Source organism: Ursus americanus, chromosome 31 (assembly GCF_024610735.1).
Source record: "Ursus americanus isolate L20-20 chromosome 31, mUrsAme1.1.p, whole genome shotgun sequence".
In the NCBI taxonomy this organism is placed as follows: domain Eukaryota; kingdom Metazoa; phylum Chordata; class Mammalia; order Carnivora; family Ursidae; genus Ursus; species Ursus americanus.
The window spans coordinates 20,842,058-20,857,485 of record NC_142157.1 but is presented as its reverse complement, the minus strand read 5'-3'; the positions used below and the strand labels follow the sequence as shown (position 1 = coordinate 20,857,485).

Genomic DNA, 15,428 nt, shown 5'->3' with positions numbered 1-15,428 from the left:
GACCTTCCACTATTGCTATACGCTGTAGAGAAAACCAAACAGGGTCCTGTGACAGAATAGTTCCACCTTAGCCCGAGAGGTCGGGGCTTCCTTGAGCAGATGAGTTTACCTGCATGATGTGAGAAGGAGGCAGCCATGTGTGTGTTCCCGGGGCAAGCATTCCAGCTGGCTGGAAGAGCAGCTGCAGATCCCCGACGCCGGAATGCATGCGCTGCAGTCTGGGGACATCAGGAAGGCCAGTGTGGCTTCCGCTGTGGCGCCGACGGGCAGAGTGAGGGGAGATGAGGTCAGAAACGTGGCCGGGAGCCAGTTCTCACCAGCCCTGCACACATGCTTATTTCAGCTGCGCTGAGAAACTAGTAGATTTTAAGCAGCGGAGTGATCGAAAGGAATTCGTGCTTTAAAAAAGACAACTTTGGGGGTGCCTGGGCGGCTCAGATGGTTAAGCATCTGCCTTCAGCTCAGGTCATGATCCCAGAGTCCTGGGATCGAGCCCCGCATCAGACTCCCTGCTCAGTGGGGAGCCTGCTTCTCCCTCTCCCTCTACTGTTCCCCCTGCTTGCGCTCTCTTGCTATCTATGTCAAATAAATAAATCTTTTAAAAAATAAAAAATAAAAAAGACAACTTTGGGGGCGCCTGGGTGGCTCAGTCGGTTAAGTGCCCAACTCTTGGCTCTCTATTAATAATAGTACTCAGGGATATTTTCAAGTCAATCTTAGCCAATAATGAGGGAAAGCAAACAGTGGAGAAGAGAGTCCCTTTTGGCTCTTGTAGTTGGTCAGTTGTGATATGTTGAAATTAGTACATTGTCTCAGAAAGGAAGTTGTTTGGCCAAAGTTCTTAACTAATGATAAAGTGCATAATATGTTTTAAAGCGGGGGGAGCAGCTCTTAAGGAGGGAAGAAGGACAAAAAGCTAGCTGAGTTCTGTCCACTACTAGATTTTTTTCTGAAATAAAAAGAGGGGAGATTTCTAGTGGCTCCAATTTAAATGAAGATTCTCCCCTCATCTGCAGCTAGATGAATCAGGGCCAAGGTGGATAACAGACTATTTATGGAAATAACACATGAGGAAAGAAATTGAACAGTACAACCGTTTGGGTCAAATAGTACAGATGTGGGAAAAAATTGCTTTCTTTTTTTCTCATCTTCTTCTGAATCAATAACCAGTAGACATTTGTTGGAATTTGTCGTCGCATGAAATAAAAAAAATAAATACATAAATTTATTAGTGACAACAATATTAGTTAGGCAGGAAGAAAATTCAGTCATAGATGAGACTGTTTTCATTTCGGTTTTTTTGTTTGTTTTTTCTATGGCATTTGGAATTGTTTCCTATTTTTATTTCTTGAGAAAAACAATGTGTTTGGCTGTTGTTTACCAAAATCACATATGAGGTTTCGAGTGTACACACACGTTACAGTTTTGTTTTGCTATTATGATTCACCGTCTGGCTAATGCCCGCCATAATTATCCATATTTGTACACATATCATGACCTTTTGTAATCAAGGACAACACTATTGATGGCAGGAGCTCTAAAGCAGGGTGTGATCAAGGGAGATTTTTTTTTCACAATCCTTGCTGGTTAGATAAACAGTCTGGCCTTTGAAGTCTGGAGTGGCCACTCGAAATCATGTGATCTCCAAACTTTTGCGCTTTTTTTTTTTTTTTTTTTTTTTTTGGTCTCTTGGCAACATAACATATTTATACTTTGGCCACCCCCCCCTCCCCCACCCAGAAAGGTCTGCTGCTGTTTTAAAGTTTAAAACAACAAGTGGGACTGTTGTCTCCGACTGAGGACTCAGTACTATTGAAGCTGTCCTCCCTGCCCTCTGTTTATGTAGACAGATAATAACAATTCTGAAACAAATATAGCAATAAAGAGAACCCTTCTCTTGGCAGATTGGTGAGCATGCTTCTTTAGTTATAAAAATAGCACTCCGGGAGTTTTCTAGTTCTAATGTCAATTTCTTTAAGCCTTTTTCACAGTTTAGCAAAGACAACTTGGGGGAGGTGGGGGTGTGGTAGGAGGGAATTGGAAGCAAGCTAAAGCAAAAGATGAGTGGTGTTAATGCCAGTAGGGACTGCAGAAACCTCTGGTCCTTCCGTCCGAAATCTGACACCAAGCTAGCCCCTGGTCTCTATGGGCTTCTCCTGCAGAAAAATCACAGCATCACCAGGCACTTGGCTGAGCTCCCAGGGGCTGCCTCTGCAACGTTCCCAATTCACAGCGGTCAGCTTCCCCTGTCCCTGCCCTTTGCCTCTCCAAGTCTCTATCCCACATTGAGGCAACCTGGAGGAGATCTGGATATGGTTTGAATTTCACAGGCTGTCATCTTGGGTTCTCATTTCAAGTGCTTCATGTTGAAGGCATTGATATAAAGGGCACCTTCAGATTTCTCAGCCTCGGCACTATTGACATATTGAGCTGGAAAATTCTTTGTTGTGGGAGACTGGCCTGTGCCTTATAGGACGTTTAGCAGCGTCCTTGGCTTCTACCCCCTGGATGCCAGTAATCCACCCACCCGTCCCAGTGTGGCAATCAGAAATGTCCCTCGACATTGCTAAATGTCCCTTAGAGGCAAAATCATTCCCAGCTGAGAACCACCCAGTTATAGCAAAGAAAACTAATGTTTTTTGTCATCTCTGATGGACCAGATGTGTACTAGATGTTTCATGTAATCCTGACAATTCTCTTTTGAAGTCTTCTCCCCTTCTCATAGATGAGGAACCTGAGGGATGGCAAGGATAAGTGTTACTATTTGCTTTTTGTTCTGTTTTTTTTTTTTTTAATTTTCCAGTACTTCACCATAAAAGTCCATTATAAAACTAGGGAAATTATTTTATACCTAGAAAAAACAGAAAATCATTTTTAATCAAAAATTCCATTTCAATATTTTTATTCTATACTGTATGTATTTTAGACATCCTCTGAATTACAAACCCTTAGCTCGAAAATTTGCCAAACGTATGAACTACCAAAAAATCACTACTGGAGGGTCACCTGGGTGGCTCAGTCGGTTAAGCATCCCACTCTTGGTTTCAGCTCAGGTCGTGATCTCAGGGTCCTGGGGTAGAGCCCTACATCATGTAGGGCTCTGCTCAACAAGGCGTCTGCTTGAAGAGTCTCTCCCTCTGCCTCTTCCCCCACTCGCACTCTCTCTTTCTCTCAAATAAATCTTTAAAAAAAAAGGATCACGGGGCATCTGGATGGCTCCGTTGGTTGAGCGTCCAACTCTTGGTTTTAGCTTAGGTCATGATCTCAGGGTTGTGGGACTGAGCCCTGTGTTGGGCTCCTCATTCATCGAGGAATCTGCTTGAGATTCTCTCTCTCCCTCTCCCCTCTGCCCCTCCTCCACCAATAAATAAATAAAATCTTTGAAAAAAAAATCACTAGTGGATATTGACTTACCCACCTAACGTAAGGTCGCCTTCCCTTAACACTGGAAAGTGACCAAATTATCTTGTATTTGTTATTTCTTCTGGTTTCTGGCTTGGTAAACTGATCTAAAATCCTGCATGTACTTCCATTATCTCCTTCCTTGCTTACACTCTCAATAGTCTGTTTGTCCCTGATACCTGTACCTCTTATTATATGATCTCTCTTCTTCTCTGTTTCTCTTTGTCTTCCCGGAGTCCTCAAGAAAATATGCCTCAGTCCCATTTGAAAGGAAGAAAAAAATCCTATTTAGTGTGTGAAAAACTGCTATCCCTGTAACAGGCACATACTGTTGATTAGTACTAAAGAATCTATAGGAGCTTGGGAAGGCACTGACATTGGCTTCCAGAATTTCCATTCTCGGGGCGCCTGGGTGGCACAGCAGTTAAGCACCTGCCTTTGGCTCAGGGCGTGATCCCAGCGTTATGGGATCGAGTCCCACATCAGGCTCCTCCGCTATGAGCCTGCTTCTTCCTCTCCCACTCCCCCTGCTTGTGTTCCCTCTCTCGCTGGCTGTCTCTATCTCTGTCAAATAAATAAATAAAATCTTTAAAAAAAAAAAAAGAATTTCCATTCTCCTCCTCCTTTTCAAACCCCAGTTGTTTTGCTTACCTGAAATCAACATTAGTGACTGACATTTTTCTATTGTAAGAATATTTTAGTGGCATCATATGCTAATATGGGCTAGATTTAGAAAGCCAGCCATCATTTATGTCATTGTCAAAAACATTGAAAACTGGTGTCCAAGTGTGATTTTTCAAAAATTTCAAAACGCTTATCTCGAGTAAATGTACAATGAATATATGTCCAAGATTTTTTTAATTCGCTGAGGAAACGGGCAGGATGGTAAAACCAGTTTAAAAGATTATGGGAGACAGCTAAGTATTTATAGTCGTTGAAAGGAAGATACAGGTCTAAGATTGTTAAATCAGATACAGAACTGGTTACTGCTGTGTACCTGGTAATAAAACCGTCATTTGGGGGGTTATCTTTTATACAAAATGGAAATCGTTAGCATTTTTATGAGACAAATGTGTTTCTCCTGGCCAAATCCATTGGCATTTCTATCAGTTTTCTACAAGTTACTATCCACCCTCACAAACACATAAAATATCCTAATCCAAAGTAGTGACTTAAACAAAGATTTCTAATTTCCCTAGAAAATTAGATAATCCTTGGCCATTTAGACACTTAAAACTTTTGGGGGGTCAAAAAAATAATATAAACCTATCATAAAATGTTTGAAAAATACTAATTTTTTTAGCTTTTATTTTTTATTTTTATTTATTTATTTAGAGAATGAGAGAGAGTGTGTGCACAAGCCAGGGGAGGGGCAGAGGGAAAGAGAGAGAGAATCTTAAGCAGACTCCCTGCTGAGTGCGGAGCCGGACACAGAGCTTGATCTCAGGACCCTAAGATCATGATCTGAGCTGAAATCAAGACTTGGACGCTTAACTGACTGAGCCACCCAGGCACCCCAAAATACTAAAATTTATAAAAGGAGAGGAAAAAAAAAAAAAACCTACCCACTACCCAGATGCAACCACTATAAATAGAATTCATGTTTCCTTACAAGTTTTTCTCTAAATATTTTTAACAGTCATTATTATGAAAAAAAAATTGGTAAGCTACTCTTTCTTCTACTTACTCTCCTATATCATATGTATTTTGTTATATAATGAAGGTGTCCTATAAACATTGTAATGTCTATATAATGAGTTGGCATTTTTGTCTCATTCTTTCCACTCGTTTTTTTAATCCTAAAAGTATTTCTTTGTTATGAATAAATAATGCATTTATGATGAATTCTTCAGAGTTACAAAAGATACATAGAAAATAACATAGTGGCTAATGGCTGAGGTACGACCTACTTTAAGAAATAAAATGTCACTAATAGAGTTGCCCGCCCTCCCGGAATCCTTCCAGATGTGCTCCTATCCAGATGTAATCACTCTCCTGCATTTAGTACTTTTTCATATTTATTTCTATAGTTTTACCACCTACAGATAGTATATAGTATTTTTGCATATTTTCAAACTTTATACAAATCACATCATGGGTTCTTAAGGTCTAAAGGTTCTACAGCTTGCTTTTCTCTACTGACTTGCTTGTGGGGATTTAATCCATGTAGTTACTTATAAACCATTTTACTCTCCTTGCTGTAGTGTCTCAAACCTTGTTTATCTACTTTCCTGTTGATAGACATTGAATTTGTTACCAGGTTTTCACCAAAATCCCCAGTGTTGCTAGAGGCATTCTGTGCCTACGTCTCCCGGCGTGCTTGTGTGAGGGAAAGGTTGGCCAGCAAAGGGCATGGTCGTTAACAACGTCGCTGCCTTCGCCTTTTGCAAAATCCCGAACTTTGCTGGACCAATTTTACTCCCACCACACCATCTGAGAGTCTGTTTGTGCTACATCAGGGGTTGGCCGATCTTTTCTGGAAAGGACCAGGGCAGAAGTATTGAAGCGTTGGTAAGCTACATGGTCTCTCCCATAACGCCCCAGCTCTGGTCCGGTCGCGCAAAAGCAGCCGTCAGCCATACATAATGAATGAACAAGACTGTGTTCTCGTAAACCTTTGCTTGGGGACGCTGACATTTGGATTTCATCTAATTTTCATGTGTCACAAAATACAGTCTTCTTTTGATTTTTTTTCCAGCCATTTTTTAATGTAAAGCACATTCTTAGCTTGCATTTTATGCATAATGGGTAGCTGGTTAGATTCGGCCTTTAGGCCATAGTGTGCCAACCCCTGCTTGACGTCCTCACCAAGATCTGGTATTTCAAATACCTTCAATGCTTCTACCCAAATGGGTGTGAAATGGTAAATCACGATTTTCATCTGTATTCCGAACTAGTATGAAGTCAAGTATTTTTCATGTGTCTTGGCCACTGAGGATTTTCTCTTCTGCGGTTTATTTATTCATTTTTCTTTTCCTTAGTCTTTTATAGTGTGGGTCTTTTATTTATTGGCTTTTAGGAGCTCTTTTTCTCTTCTGGATCGTAATCCTTTGTTACATGCTTTGCAAACATGTTCTCCAAGTATAGCAGTTATTGTCCCATTTTTTAAAAGTCGTCTTTTGATGAAAAGACATTTTCGGTTGAAATAAAATTAAATTTATCCAAGTGGTATTTATTTGGCTGTGTGGGAAAAAAATTGCATTTTTCATGCACTCGGAGAATGTGAAAGGTGACCACAAAAGAAAGATATCACTTTCTTGTATGCGAAGGAGGAAATATTTCTTCATCGGACGTGAGCGCAAGAATGTTCTCACTTGTGTTCCAGACTTTTTTCACAGTCTAGTAGTTTTCTGGAACGCTGACAGCTTGTCCCATTGTGCAATCGGTTCTATAGTAAAGAAAGTACCCTCAAGCACCGCTGTAGCTAGTGTCGCCCCGAAGGCACACATCTGACATTGATGAAATGTTAGTCGCTTTCCCAAGTTTGCAGGCTTTGCTCTTGCAAGCCAGCTGACGTAATTGGAAGGAGACAAAGACCCTCCCACTGGCGTTTGTTAATTGACTTTGATGAGCTTGTCTGCGATGCCTAAGTGGTTCCAGAACAGAGAGAACTTTATAATCTGAAGAACTTTAGAAAGTCACACTGGCTGGCTAAGACCGCACACCTCAAGCCAGCAAGGAAAAGGAAAGCAGCTGATATGCTGGTCAGCAAAGCAAGACTTGGCTGCCTTGGGCTTTTTTATTGAGTTCTTGCCCCCGTGAAGCACATTCTTGCTCTCTGGAGAGCTGGGTCCACTTGGAACGGGGCTGGCATGCTTGACAGACGCCTCATGTCTCCTCAGACTAAGTACATCATTCCTGGGGTAAGCAGGCGGGCAGGGAGGCAGGCCAGATGCACGGTGTGGTTTCAAGAAAACAGGAAAGTCCTTTATTGTGAGTGAGCTCAAACTAAATCACTGTTTAGTTGCTTCACTTGTTAAAAGTTTTGCTTATCTTGCCAGAAATGTCATTTGCAATGTGATTATGTAAATGTTCCGGGTGCTTTAAGCAAGTAACGCTGTAGCTCTTTAAGCTGTATGTCATTGAGATCAGTTTAGTAGCTTGGGGGAGAGAGAGGGAGACTGGGAGACCCTGGAAAATGGAAATGCTTTTTCCAGCTGGGGACGGTCGGTCACTTGCTGCTTTGTGTATCATACTGACAGCCTGGCCACTGAGCTGCTTTTTTTTTTTTTTTCCTCCAGAAGCCTTTCTATGTAAATCAGGATGATTTGACTTCCTGCATGGCTGCAAATTTAGATTTCATTGCTTGTCACTTCAAAAGTTTGTGAATTTCATGAAATACAGAAACGGGAGTCTAATGTTTAAAAAACGTAAGCACAGAGCTTTATCGTGCAAAGATTGGGTGTTTGGGTCTTTTTGATTTGGAATGGATCTTTGAAGGTAAAGATCAGGTCATTATGGGGGCCCTTCTAGGGAAGGCTTCAGAAAAAAATAATCAGGGGCCCCTGGGTGGCTCAGTCAATTAAGTGTCTGCCTTCGGCTCAGGTCATGATGCTGGGGTCCTGGGATCGAGCCCCACATCGGGCTCCCTCTCAGTGGAGAGTCTGCTTCTCCCTTTCCCTCTGACTCCCACCCAACTCGTGCTCTCTCTCACTAGCTCTCACTCGCTCTAACTCAAATAAATAAATAAAATCTTTAAAAAGAAAAAAATCATCACCGTTCTAAAACCCAAACGTAATCTAGAGCCTGTAAAAAGAAAAATCCTGAGGTTACCAAGATCTGTGCAAGATGAAAATACATTTTTAAAAAAAATCAATAAAATACAGCTTGCCTAGAAATTCTCTCCAAGGTACCTCTTCTGTTTCCAGCTCCAATCCACACCAAGTACATCTAATGAAAAAAAAAAAAAAAATACTTGCTGAGAAATACTTGTTCACTTGTTCTGTGTTCTATCAGATGAAGCTGTGAGACGAGTTGCTTAATCTATGTGCTTTTAATGACCTTTTGTCATATTTCATCTACAGCTTTCTAAGCACACCCTTTTCCTTGCTTGTGTTTGCCCCCTTAAAGTTGGTATGCCACAGTTATATTTCTTCAGGCTCTGGCAACACGCACACTAATTCCAAAGGATTTCTGGGCAGTGGAGACTTCACACAAGTGTCTGAGCTTCTCAGCTGCCCCCGCATTTCATTTAGAAATTTATTCAGTACCTGTTTGCTCTGGGGGGCACCTGGAATCATCCTTTCCCGTAAACTTGCCTGCTTTCCAAGAATGTGGTCATGTGCAGAATAGCTGTTACAGTCGTTTCTGCGAAGGAATTCCCTTATGAATTAGGGAGATGTATAAGCCCGAAGCCAGACTGCTAAGTATCTCAAATGGCCCAACACATTCCAGTGGTCATTTGGAATATTTTCAGCAGTGAAATCAGGCATAAAAATGTCCCAGGTGTGTAACTGGGTGTCAATCAAGACGACTTCAGAATAGTTGAATGATTTATTGTAGTTAATTTCACTTCTGTGAAGGATGCTAGGGGATATGCCCAGGACATTTTATCCTTTTCAACTACGTTCTCTCCCCCGATCCTAGAGTTTTGTTTCCGGTGACCTAATCACTTCTCATTTTAACAAATACTGGTGTTTGAATCGGCTGATAAATACATGGATTTTGGCCTTAACGGTTAAAGTTTAAAATAAGTCCTTGTAAACACAGTTCTTTTCCATTTTACACCTTCATCCAGTCATTCTCAAAACTCCCCAATAATGACAGAAGCTGTTCTTTCAATTTGGACAAGAAAATAAAGGGAGATAATTTTAAAATCCATATATATCTATGTAATCGTTTACGTGTGTATGTATATGTATCATGGGATAGCTTTTTAGGCTGAATAAGCTACACGGCCCTTATTTTTGTTCTAATCAAGTATGATTTCAGCTTTTATATCAGTTGTACATCTTTAAAATCACTGCAAATCCCAAACGCACACAAACACATTTAGAAACCATACGTTTAATTCTTCTTTTACGGTAAGGTGCAATTAATAAACCAGTAAAATTTGGTATTGATAATTACTTTTTCACTGTCAGGGGCAAAAAAAAAAAAAAAAAAAAGAAATAGCTCTGACTCGTGTTAAGTGCATTTGTTTTTGTTTTTTTGTTTTTATGAATTCTGGTGTTGTTGCATTGTTAAGTTTCTTGAATTTGAATATTCTTTACGACCGAAACTGTGTGCCATAATTCTTCGATCAAGATGGGCACTCCCTCTATGTCCTTGCCTCCCTTCCTTCCAACAAAAATGACCTGTCAGACGTGAGCAGGCTTTTTCTTTATTTAGCGTGTTATCTGCAATTTCAGTTTTTTCTGATTGGTTAAGAGCAAGTGTTTAGATCCAGTCAGACGTGACTTTAACTATCAAGCCATTCCCTTAATAATAACTGTGTGATTGGCAAATTTTGATCATCTCTGAATTGTAAAATTAAGAATACTAGTATCTGCATTTCTGGTATTTGTGAGAATTTTTCTTAAAAATCACAATGCATATAGACTGCTTAACACAGTACCTACAGTTATTAAGGGAACGCACTTGCCTGTCTACGGTTCCTACTGTGGCTAATAATGAAAGAACGTAGCTCTGAGATCCCAAACCATGATCTCTAGGAGAGTCAGCAAGGGAAATTTGTGAGCTGTTTTTGATTTGCATATTAGAAGAAAGAGAGATTAAAATAAATAATGGTCCTGTGAAGCGGGACTCCTAATTGGCTATCTGTGCACCTGGGATCAGAGGGCCGGGAGAAGGCAAGTGCAAACCCTCCGGAAGCGATATGCAAATATTTGAGTCTATGTATACATTCTCACTTTCCAGCTTCCGTAGATTCTCACGATGGCCCTCAACTCCCAAACAGTAAAGCACCAGAGTTCCTGAATGACAATCAGCCTGAAAGACCAAAAAAAAAAAAAAAAAAAAAAAGAAGGAGGTTAAATATTCTAAGTCTAGTAATTTTTGAATTATTATTCTTTCTTTCTCTTTACCTTTCTATTGCTAAAGCAGTGGAGAAGGGGAAAAACAAGAGGACGTTGACGGGAGCCCGTGTATTCTGCAGGGAGGAGAACTTTCCCTTTCTTCCCTTCTGGGTTCTTTGGCTGGTCTCATAATTAAATTGACATGAAACAGATGAACGGGAAAAAAAACAAATTTAATTTTGTACATACGGGAACCCATAAAAATATGAGACTCAAAGAAATGACCAAAGCAGGCAGCTTTTTTAAGAAAAGAAACAATACATTTGTAAAGAATTGACAAAGCAGGGGTTTGGGCTTGAAGTTGCTCATACAACATTTTTGGCCTTGAATTCCCCCTCCATGGTGGTAAGGACGCTTTCTACCCTCCTGGTCCAGGGACGGTGTCTTCCACTGGGAGATTTGTTTTCTCTCAGGGAGACAAAGGAGGTTCAGAGTGTCCTTCTTGCACCAGCTGTTTCTTGAGTAACTTTAATTCAAAATAAGGACTATGCCAAAGTGGCATATTTTGGGGTGGCATATTCTGCTCTCCAGGCCCGCCTTTGAAATCCCCAAGGGCTTTCACAATTCAGAAGTTGAGTTGGTGAGATTTCTTCAGTATTTTACTGAATTGGTCTTCTTGGTCTTGAAAATAAATCAGCTAAAAAAAATTGTAATTGCGGTATCAATGAGGTACAACTTATGTTAGTTTCAGGTATTGAGTATAGTGGTTTGACATTTATATACGCGCTGAAATGCCCACCATAATAAGTCTAGTTACCGTCTGTCCCCGTTCAAAGTTGTTACAATATTGTTGACTGTATTCCCTGTGCTATGCTTCACATCTCCATGACTTACTTATTTTATCACTGGAAGTTTGTACCTCTTAATCCCCTTCATCTATTCTGACCATCGCCCCACCCCTCTCTCCTCTGGCAACCACCAGTTTGCTGTCTGTACCCATGAGTCTGTCTCTGGTTTTGTTTGTTTATTTATTTTGTTTTTCAGATTCCACATATAAGTGAAATCATGCGTGTCTGTCTTCCTCCGCCTGACTTATTTCACTTAGCATAATACTCTGTAAGTCCATCCATGTTGTTGCAAATGGCAAGATTTCATTTTTTTGGCTTTTTTTAAAACAAATATTTACACACACACACACACACACACACACACACACACACACACTACGTCTTTATCCATTCATCTATTGATGGACACTTAGGTTACTTCCATATTTTGGCTATTGTAAATACAACTACCATGAACATAGGGGTGAATATCTCTTTTTCAATTAGTGTTTTCATTTTATTTGGATAAATACTACAGAAGTAGAATCACTGGATTGTATGGTAGTTCTATTTTTAATTTTTTGAGGACCTCCATACTGTTTTCCATGGTGGATGTACCAATTTACATTCCCACCAACATTGCACAAGGGTTCTCTTTTCCCTAGATCCTTGCCAACACTTGTTATTTCTTGTCTTCTTAATACTACCCATATTGACAGGTGTGAGGTGATATTTCATTGTGGTTTTAATTTGCATTTCCCTGATGATAGTGATATTGAGCCTCTTTCCATGTGTCTGTTGTCCGTCTGGATGTCTACTTTGGAAAAATGTCTATTTAGGTCCTCTGCCCATTTTTAAATCAGGTTGTTTTATAGTGTTGAGTTGTATGAATTTTAAAAAATACTTTGGTTATTAACCCCTTATCAGATACGGCATTTGCAAATATCTTCCTATCCAGTAGGTTGCCTTTCATTTTGTTGATGATTTCACAATTAGGTATTTAGAAAGAGGTGTTTCTATGGAAATAAAATAAAAATAAGGGTTAATGAGTAGAGCAAATTATAAACCCAGTCTGAGTTCTGCAGGTCATATCTCAAGATTTCTACATTGAACTCAAAGCGTTTTCAGATAAAATGAGGACCAGCGGTAGCAATCTGACGGATTTCCTAGTTCGAGGTTGGATGTCTCTGGTGATCTTCATGAGTGGCCACACAGCAATAGGCATGAAGATTGTTTACACATGAGCTGTTGTGGTGATTTCCCGGAAGTTCATATCAAGTTGTCCAACTTCAGTTTGCATGGCTTTAGAAAAAGAGCAGTTTAGCTCTCATTCAGAGAACTAAAGTCAGAGGGTGAGAGAAAACTGGAAATTCTGGAAAATTGTAAATGGGTTATTTTGGAACATTATAGCCCGATATTGGAGAAAACTAGAAGAATCCAGATCCCGTTAGTTTATAGTAGAAAATATAACCTCAAAAGCAATGAACAGGACTGGAATCTGATATCCAAAAGGGTTTATTTATAGTTTTCCATTGAAACAAAATTTTTCTCAGCACAGTTGCCCCTATTCCTATCAATGACAATCAAAGTAGGACTAATTTTTTTGCAAAATAAGTCTAGTCCGCTTAAACTTGGCCTGATTATTTACATTAAGTGCAGCAAGAATAGCAGTTGACCATATGGACTTTTCAAAGTTTGCTTTGCTGAAACATTTTTTAGAAGATTTATTTATTTATTTATTTATTTATTTATTTATTTATTTGAGAGAGAGCACGTGAGCATGAGCAGGGGGAGGGGCAGAGGGGGAGGTAGAGAGAATCCATGGGGAGATCAGGTATGGAGAAAGAGTAATTGTTTCATCTTTGTTCATGGGTAGACTTTACCAAATTGCCCTAGGTCATAGGTAGCTGAAGAGGGGCAGGGTGGGGGCAGTGGGGGGAAAAAGAAAAAGTTTTTCTTAAATCTCAAGAAATAAAACTTCAAAGAACCAGCAGTATTTCAACAAAAAGTCATGAAAATTATAATCATCCTCAACAGTTCATTTAACCCCATGTAATGAATTCTTGTTCTGCTTGAATTCAGTTTTTCTATTAGTTCTGGAAATTCTTACCCAGTTCAGTGATATGATCTTAAAGTTATCAGAAACCTCTATTCTAGAGTACTTGTCAGAGACAATTCCATGAACCTCTCTGAAGATGAAACATATATGCAAAAGCATCAGAGTAAAGCAATAACTTCTGTAAATGACAAAAGACGTAAAAGTGACCATGGTTAAAGAGCTGATGAGAGTTCATTATAACGCAGTTGACGAGGGAATTTGGTTGTTTCTGTAACATACATTTTAAAATAATAACTAGAATTATGACTGATAGCATTATACCAGGACACATCAGATTTTTAGGAATTTCATACAATTTCTAGAACACTTATATTAATAATTTCCACATATATGTTTCCTAAAGAAAGTTTAGCATCACTTCTTATTTGATAGTGCTTCCCATCACTCCTTATTTAACAATTTAACATATCAAATAAGCTTAATTAGTGTAATATCTCCCTTTTAAAAGGGGTGGGGAATAAATCTTTTGAGATATTCTAGTGATCCTCTAGAAAATCCCAAACTTAGTTTGACATCAAAAAGACTTCATTTAGAATTTGATTTGAGGAAGTGTCTTCAAAAATATCAAAAGGTTTTGGATACTTGACCAAATAGGATTATGGAACATTACAAAATTTAAGACTTAATTTGCTATTTAACCAAAGTGACAATAAAAGATTATAAAAACAAATACAGAAGGTTACACAGTTGTGAGCAAAACTTAGGTCATTTCATATTGAGAAGATTCAGTTTTCTTAAGTAATCAAAGACCTGATTAAAGCAAAATGAAGATCAGGAAATTATTTTGATAAGATACAAAATCTTTGTTTTCTAGGCAGATTTACTAAAAGGTAAAGAAAAATCTTTCACAGTCTCTTATAATCAGCAGCAGACCAAGAGTCCAACAAAACTTTGTCCCTTTTGCAGATGAAAGAAAATTAAGATTTAGTTTTACATAAGGACCCAATTAAGGCTTATTTTTAAAACCTTTATGTTAATAATTCAACTTCAGCCAATTTATTACATAAGAAAAAATTCTCTCTCTCTTTCTATCTCTCTTCCCAACTGCCTATTTCCATTTAGTTTATCCTTTGTTTCCCTTTTTCTCATTCTGAAATAACCAGTTATATTTTAGGACAAAATAATTGTCTTCTCTCTTAAAAAAAAATGCATGTCCATATCTGACACTTTTTCTTGCTGCAAAACATTTTTCACTTTTCTTGCTAAAGATTTGTTTCTTCTATTATTTCCTTTATTATTTCTACTTTATTGTATTTCTATTTTAATTATGTTTATTAATTAGAATTCATTCTTAACTTTTAGAAACCGTAATTTCTAATAAAAACTAAAAAGTAAGCAATTGTGAACTTTATATCAGCATACTTTAGATTGGCAAACTTATGAATACATTTTATAATTCATAGAAACATAGGCTTCCTCATAGTTTAATTTTTAAGCGTGTACAAGACATGTTTACTAACAGACTCAAATATCTTTAGTTCGTCTGTAATAAGCTAAAACAAGGTAAAACTTATGTTTGGTAATTAATGTGTTAGTATTCTATCTTATTTAGAAATAATCTAGCTAATACAATAAGACAATTGTTTAGGATGAGAGCTCTCTAAAAACAATTGTTTTCCCCAAATATAGACATTTTTCCAATTCCAAGATCCTTTATGGGGCCATTGTGATCAGTAGGATCTTATAGTAATCTCAATAGCGACTCAAGCCAATAAGCCTTTTTATGGCTTAACCATGGATACAAGAGGTGTCCTGAAAGAGTACAAAAGGTGCAGCCCTTACAAGACCGAGAAGCTCACTCCCAGAGTTAGCCTGAGAAAGCAAAGACTTTCATTATCACAGGCAGTAACAATGGCATAGTGAAAACAGTGTCTCTGCTTTTCCCCGCCTCTAGTCAGAGACGTGCTTATCTGTGACACCGGAGAGGTGCTACTGGAATGGGATTTTTCCAGCACTAACAAGACAGCGAAGGTTGAGAAAACAAAGGCCCTTTAAGGACTGGAACCCCTTATGACAAATTCCCTCGAGGGCTTGCATGCAAGACAAAGAGAATGGTGCTCGTGACTTCAGGTCTCAGAATCCCATTCTATATGACTGGCCCCCAAGTTGCATGCTGGTACCTGT

At 38.9% G+C, this 15,428-nt stretch overlaps 2 protein-coding genes across 6 annotated transcripts in view; one reads left to right on the top strand and one right to left on the bottom strand.

Moving 5' to 3' along the window:
• The window catches only part of NSUN6 (NOP2/Sun RNA methyltransferase 6), a 306,108-nt gene that overhangs the window by 59,415 nt on the left and 231,265 nt on the right, over positions 1-15,428 (bottom strand). The window lies entirely within an intron of this gene.
• The window catches only part of CACNB2 (calcium voltage-gated channel auxiliary subunit beta 2), a 369,559-nt gene that overhangs the window by 178,841 nt on the left and 175,290 nt on the right, over positions 1-15,428 (top strand). Inside the window, exon 1 of one of the 5 annotated variants that reach the window (XM_045787519.2) lies at positions 6,829-7,265. The exons of the other annotated variants lie outside the window; for them this stretch is intronic. Within the exon in view, the coding sequence (XP_045643475.1) occupies positions 7,215-7,265 (51 nt within the window). The 5' untranslated portion in view covers positions 6,829-7,214. Of the gene's footprint in view, positions 1-6,828; positions 7,266-15,428 lie in introns of those variants that run through there. 5 annotated transcript variants of the gene reach the window in all.